Source organism: Ailuropoda melanoleuca, chromosome 10 (genome assembly GCF_002007445.2).
Source record: "Ailuropoda melanoleuca isolate Jingjing chromosome 10, ASM200744v2, whole genome shotgun sequence".
Lineage (NCBI taxonomy): Eukaryota > Metazoa > Chordata > Mammalia > Carnivora > Ursidae > Ailuropoda > Ailuropoda melanoleuca.
Genome location: NC_048227.1, coordinates 31,603,175 through 31,610,179, shown reverse-complemented (window position 1 = coordinate 31,610,179; position 7,005 = coordinate 31,603,175). Strand labels below are relative to the sequence as shown.

General features: G+C 48.6%; 1 protein-coding gene across 3 annotated transcripts; it reads right to left on the bottom strand.

Moving 5' to 3' along the window:
• Positions 1-736: 736 nt before the first annotated feature.
• On the bottom strand, positions 737-6,921 carry TMEM186 (transmembrane protein 186). 3 transcript variants are annotated; one of them, XM_011225569.3, is made up of 2 exons: positions 6,862-6,921; positions 737-3,260 (listed from the first exon to the last, which is right to left on the bottom strand). In XM_011225569.3, the coding sequence occupies exons 1-2, from the start codon at positions 6,862-6,864 to the stop codon at positions 2,625-2,627; spliced, it is 639 nt and encodes a 212-aa protein (XP_011223871.2). In that variant the 5' UTR covers positions 6,865-6,921; the 3' UTR covers positions 737-2,624. The 3 variants fall into 3 exon arrangements, with proteins under 3 accessions (XP_011223871.2, XP_034526276.1, XP_034526275.1); XM_034670385.1 differs by lacking the exon at positions 6,862-6,921 and adding an exon at positions 4,226-6,838; XM_034670384.1 differs by lacking the exon at positions 6,862-6,921 and adding an exon at positions 3,725-4,205.
• Between the last annotated feature and the right edge of the window lie 84 nt (positions 6,922-7,005).

The following is a 7,005-nucleotide window of genomic DNA, read 5'->3' as shown; positions in this document are numbered from 1 at the left end:
CTGCCTCCTCATGGCGACCCACTCCCACTCACTGCTCCCGGTCACCTAAATATGCATGTGCACTGGTTTACTGGCTGTCCTCCCTCCCCCACACTCCCCCAGAGGGACCCAAATCCCCCTCTTTGTGGCCAGTGCTGAGCAGGGAATGGCACAAGAGATCTGGGCAGAATAAAAGGCTGATCTGGAAGCTTACAGAACGGTCCTGCGTTACAGGCTTTACTTGCACATCTGTGAAATGGAATAAATTAACTAAGAAAACTAAATTTATTTTGTATTAGCGACTTTTCTCAAAATGCCATTTTCAGCCTACAGAGAAGGCACTCTCTCCATGTATTTGATATGCCACATTTTTTAGGGAGGAAGGGAGAGCAGGGGTGGAGGGGGGAGAGAATCCACTGGGCATGGAGCCTGACGTGGGGCTTGATCTCACAACTGTGAGATCATGACCTGAGCCGAAATCAAGTCAGGTGCTTAACCACCTGAGCCACCCTGGCACCCCATGATATGCCACGTTCTTTTGTAACAACGGGAAAAATGGCAATGACTTAAGAGGTCACAGTTAAAGGACCAGCTACATCCACTCAGTGGAGTATTTTGCAATTTCTGAATTTGTTTTTACACAGTATTTAAATGAAAAAATCAAATTATCTACATATTTTGTTTTAGGGAAGGTGTGCTGCCTATTGTTTTCCCCAATTTTACTGAGCTATAACCAACATATAACTGCTGTATCAACTTAAAGTGTACAACGTAATCATTTATTTATGTATATATGTTGCAAAACAATTATTACAATATGGTTAGTTAACATGAGACAGCTCTCATCATTACAACGTTTTTATTTTCTTGTGACAGAATATTTTTAATGGTTTACAGCTAAGACAGCTAAGACAGTCATGTGTTACAGGAAGGAAAAACCCCAGCAGTTCCAGATACAGGATAACATCTATGTTTTTAGAAAAGCCTGGAAGCACAGTAAGAGACCACTTCACACCCACTAGGATGGCAATTATCCAAAAGACGGACATGGAGAAACTGGAGCCCTCACGCGGTGCTGAGGAATATAAAACCGCACAGCCACCGTGGGAAACCTGGTGGTTCCTCACGAAGTCAGATGTAGAGTTACCCTACGACCCAGGAATTCCACGTCTCAGCACACAGCCCAAAGGACCGAAAGCAGGGCCTCAGATTTCTATACAGCCATGCTGACAGCAGCATTACTCACAAGAGCCAAACGTTGGCAACAATACAAATGTCCATCAACGGAGGGATAAATAAAACACAGTCTACACGTAATACACTATTCGCCATAAAAGGGAATGAAGCTCATACACACTATAGCCTGGATGCACCTTGAAAACAGGAGGGCAAGTGAAAGAAGCCAGACATCACAGACCACGGGGCGTATGAGTCCATCTAAACGAAATGTCCAGAATAAGTCAATCCACACAGACAGAAAGCAGATGAGTGGTCACAAGGGCCAGGGGGAGGGGGAAATGGGGAGTTATGTTTAATGGGGACAGAGTTTTCCTGGGGATGACGAAAAAGTTCTGGAAATGGACAGAGGTGATGGTTGCACAATACCGTAGATGTACTTAATCCCACTGAGCTGTACACTGGAAAACGGTCAAAGAAAAAATTTACGTTCTGTATGTTTTACCGCAATACAAAAGCCTCTAAGTCCACACAACAAAACGTGCTGTTACTGACTTCTGAATTATAAAGATCACGTCTTCCCTTGTTACTCTGTTACAGACTGCATGACAAATGTGTATGACAAATTACAGGGAAAGGCAGTGCATATCATTAGCTTTAGTTTATAAAATAATGCACCAGAATACAGTTCATCTCACTTTAGGACACTGCAGAGCCTTCTGACAGGAGGGCCCTGAACGTCTGGGTGGTGAACACCATCTTGGCAGGGGTGCTGTGCTCGCCAGGCCAACACCTGTCCCAGTCACTGTGCGGTCACCATCCTGGCGGGGTCAAATGACCCACCTTTATCTAGGCTTCTTTCCGGTCCTTTCTGAGGCTGAGTCCTGAGGGGGCCCTGCACAGGGCTTGGGAAATCCCTCCTGACTGCCTGGAAGCCTTGCACCACACCATCACCTTTGCACTGACCTTGACATTTACCGTTTATTCTCACACCCATCCCATGAAACAGGCAGGACTTTCCCTTTCACCGATGTGAAAACCAAGGTTCAGCGAGACTCAATAACCTGGACCAGGAACCAGGAACTAACACCTGACAGCACTCAAGCGTTCTCACTCCGAATCCTGTGCTCCCCCTGCCACACCTCCCTGCCTTCTGATTTCTCAGCACAGCACAGCTTGCATGAACCCGACATGGCTTCCTCCAACAACTGGCTGTTAACAGAAACTTCTGGCCATTATCTGGCTGAATGTCACACACAAAGGCAATAAGAATTTGTACTAAGGACCTCTCCTGTAAACCCGATTACCAGCTCCTGCCTCATGACTTTCCTCATCCCAAAAGACAAGGGCCTAGAGGCCCTGGCAAAGTCTCCAGCTGCCTGATCCCCTTCTTCAGCCTCACCCACACCCTCGGCCTTCCTGCTGGAGATCCAGGCGTCCCAGGGCCACCCGGAGGCCCAGCTCCCAGCTCACTTGAGGGTGTCCAGCATCCCAAACACCTGTGTGAAACGCTCTCGGTCCAGGACGCGTCCATAGCGCAGGGTCAGGTAGAAGGTCTGCTTCCCACTGTACTGCTGGATACGCACAAACAGCTCCTGGGGCCAGTCCCTGCTCTCCGTCATGGGGACCACCTCAGCCACGGGCCAGTCCGTGTCCTGCCGCCGGCCCCAGAAGGTCAGGTGGGCTACCCGCAGCACAGTGCCTGCCTCGTTCACATACAGGATGCCCACCAGCCTCCGGAGGAAGTGGCTCATCCAGCAGAGCATGGCCAGGGCGAAGCCAGCTATCCCGCCCGCAAAGCACAAGGAGCCGAGAGTCACGAGGCCGTGCGAGTACCAGTAGAGGCCAGGCGGCAGGGCCAGCAGCGTCAGGGCCGTCTGCGCCACCTTCAGCTGGGACAAGTACCCGAAGGCTCGGATAGCGTCGAACCGGTAGACCATCTGGAATTTCTCTGTCTCCGTGCCTGCAGGCTTCTCCTTCAGGGTGGGGGTCCTGCTCCCCACCCACCTCCCAGGATCCTGCCCGGTGCGGCACCACAGCCCGCAGACAGGCCTTCTCCATGCAGCTGGGCCTGCCAACCGTGACACAGCTCGGAGGAGGGTGGCCTGGAAGGGAGACAGGAGACCGTTGCTCTCAAGAACTCAACCATGCTGATCACAAAATAAACATCTGCAGAGCATCTTACCCAGAGGCTCCTGCCAATCCTGTGAGGTTGCTACTATTGCCAGAGACACAGGGAAGGATGCTCTAAGCTCATGGGAGCTTCACACAAGCAGTGCAAGGCGGGTGCCAGTACAGTTGACCCTTGAACAATGCAGGGGTTCGAACACCAACCCCCCCATGCAGTCAAAAATCCACATATAACTTCTGACTCCTCAAAAAGTCAACGACTAATAGCATAGTGTTGACCAGGAGCCTTACTGGTAAAGTCGATTAACACATATTTGTTGTTACATGTATTGTATACCGCATTTTTACAATAAAGTCAGCTACAGAAAAGAACGTGATGAAGAAAACCATAAGAGAAAATACATTTACAGTACTGTATTATCGATACCATTACGTTTACCTTGTTTCCAAGATGAATTGTCAGTACCCACATCAATACTGTCCTACAGGACACAAAACACTGTAATAGTACACACATTACTGACACTAGACGCAAAAAAGGAAGGATAATAAGAAAGGGAGATTCCTATTTATTTATAAGGACAGTGATTCATGGATTGGTAAAAAGAAGCAGTAATGGGGTTGCTTTATGGCAGCCTAGTGTAATCGATACTATCGTTTCCCAGGAGCCTGGCCTGTACACGGATGAATGAATCCTTATACAATTCTTATGGCATACAGTATTACAGTCAGGTTCCGAATACACTATCGGAAACACTGTTACTTCTTTAAAAAACCGCTTAGCCGCGATGACAGGCTGATGTGCATTTTCTCCTATGGTGGGGAGAGGGAGGGGGAGGGAAGGGGCATACTGCAGGGTAACTAAATCTTTGATAGCAGAAAGCAAAGTTACAAAACACTAAGAAGACACATCGCTAATTTCATATTAAACATCACTCACCATACAGCCTCTAAGGATAGGCTACCCACTTGCAAAGGAGTCTTGCATGTTCTACAGGACGACTACCCAGGCGGAGGCGGAGGGGGACACAAAGCGTCTCCCGCAGTTCCTGCCATACGGTTACTAGATCTCACATGAAGACACTCACTCGCATACACAGCAGGTAGGCTGAACTGTACCGCACAGAGACTATTCACTCTTTATTCCACGGAAGCGTATCAGCAGGAAGGTCTTCAGGCTTGTCGTCTGCCCACCGAGTAGGCTGAGGACGAGGAGGCAGAGGGGCTGGCCTGGCGGTCTCAGGAGTGGCAGAGGTGGGACAGGTGGAGGAGGCGGAAGGGCAGGCAGGAGAAACAGGCACGCTCAGCGTAACTTTACGGAAATACATTGTAATTTCTGTCTGACTTTTTTGCTTTTTCATTACTCTGAAGATGTTTCTGTACGGTACCAATCCCTCTGCCACCATCTGCTTTAGTCTCAGTGCCCGGATCACAGAGGGTCCATGTTGTAAAAGAAGCCAAGGGCGTCTTGAATAATCGAAACCTTCTGCCAGGTTGTCTAATGTCAACTTGTTTTCTGGCTCTGCTGCTTCCACATGTCCCTCATCTGGCACTGGTCCGGAAGCTCTCATCAGCACTGACGCACCTCCGGTTAATTCCTCTGCTGGGCCGTCTACGAGCTCTTGAGGTGGGAACTCATCGGCGGCCTGTTGGTTGGCAGAAGCTGCTTCTCCGGCCATCTTGACATTTCTGAAGCCAAACCTCTTTCTAAAATTATCAAACCATCCTTTGCTGGCACTGAATTCTCCAGCTTTAGTTCCTTCTCCTTCCTTTTGCTCCAAGGTGTTGTATAACGACTTTGCTTTTTCTCGAGTCATATTAGAGTCTACAGGGATGCCTTTCTTATAGCAATCCTGCACCCACATAAAAGCTGCATTTTCAATACGAGATAAAAAAAGTATCTCGCAAAGAAGTGCAAGGTCTTCGCACCTGCTGGCGTAGCTGCCACAACGGCTTCGCGGATTTCCTTTTCTTTTTTTACAATGGTCCTCACGCTGGATTCATTTATCTTGAAATGGCAGGCAACTGCAGCCTCAGACTTCAATCCACAGTACATATCGAGCAATTCAACTTTTTCTCATAAGGTCATGACTTTTCTCTGCTTCTCGGGAGGACTTCCAGAATCACTACTGGCATTTCATATGGGTCCCGTGGTGTTGTTATTCAAGGTTTACAATATTGCACTAAACACGATGAAAAATACGCGAGAACCACGGGATCACTTTTTACTGCCTTTTGCAATTTACTAGTAACGAAGTGTTCACGTGGAGATGGTGAGCAACACACCGTGTTAAGCACATACTCACAACACTTGAGCTCACAGCAATAGCAACAGGGGGTGGCTATGGAATTATTACAGTAGCACAGTATACTGTAATTTTATGCAGTTAGGATTTAATACCACATCTTTAGGCTTGTTTCTCTCGACTACGCATGATGCTGTGTACAGTCTGCAAGCCTCTGTGTGCATTGTAATAAACTTTTTAAAACAAGCTTGTATGTACTATGGGTGTAAATAAAATAAACTAGTATCTACCTGTATTTTAGGCATTTATGACGTACCTTTTTATTTTTTCAGTATTTCTAGGCTATGCCGTTTGTCTGCCAGGTTTTTCAAATTGTTGCAAATCTCCGTAAAATTTTCCAATGTATTTATTTTCAACAATCGACACAGAAGCGGACCCACACAGTTCAAACCCATACTGTTCAAGGGTTAACTGTACTTCCACTTTACCACTGAGAAAACTAAACACAGAGAAGGTCAGAAATTTACCCAAAGACACACAGCTAGTGAGTGGCGCAGAGTCTGACTCTCAAACTGGTCCTCTTTCCTTCAGGCAGTTCAAAGAGGTACAAGAAAGGTGGCAGAGCCTTCCTTCATTCAACAAATACCTAGGGACAGCCAACTCTGGGCTGGGCACTGAACGCATAAGGCTGTGAGAACACTTTCCCCAGCAGGAACCAATGTCCTAAAGAGTAACAAATCACTGCGATACTTATAATAACCTCCCGATTCTCTATCTGGTTAAAGCATCATCTTCGGTGAAGGGGAAGCGCTGTTTTCTGAGCCCAGTTTTGGGGGTCGGGGGGAGGCGCCAAACCGCAGCACATGGGTTTGGTCAGGTGCAGATGCACACCTCGAGTAGTGCAGTTAAAGATTCTCTGGGCTCGGGGGCCAGATCTGGGTTCCGATCCTGGCTCCTACAGTCACTAGCTGTGACTCCTTGGGCAAATTCCTCCACTTCTCTGGGCCTCCCGTTTCTTCGCCTTTCACGATGGGGATTCACAACACACCAAATGAGACAACGGTTTCACAGCCCTCAAATGCACTTGATGGACCCGAGGATTTGAAGCCCGGGGACAGTGCTCAGTGAATGTCAGCGAGCGCTACTGTCGGCCCACGTGACCCGAGCGCAAGAAGGCGCGGCACTGCAAGACTTAACCCACGCCGAAAGTCCCCCCCAACCCCCCGGATTCTCCGAATCAGAACTCCAAGAATCTGCCTGCCTGCCCAACCTGGAACACGACCCCCCAAAGCGCACCACCTCCCGCAGTTCCCGCCACCCGCCTCCTTACCATGGCCCCGCGGCCTGCCGCCGGAAGTGAATGCCCTCTGCTCCCGGAACCTCTAGCTGTGACTGCTCGGACGGAATAGGATGCCGTTTTGGCGCATTGCATTCTGGGATTTGTGGTTCCGAAGGAATATCTGACGCAAGTCCC

Coding starts and splice junctions, on each gene's coding strand:
- TMEM186 (XM_034670384.1), bottom strand. CDS start 3,802: ATGTGTGTACTATTACAGTGTTTTGTGTCCTGTAGGACAGTATTGATG. Junction 3,261..3,724: donor CAATTCATCTTGGAAACAAG/GTAAACGTAATG, acceptor TCTCCCTTCCAG/GCCACCCTCCTCCGAGCTGT.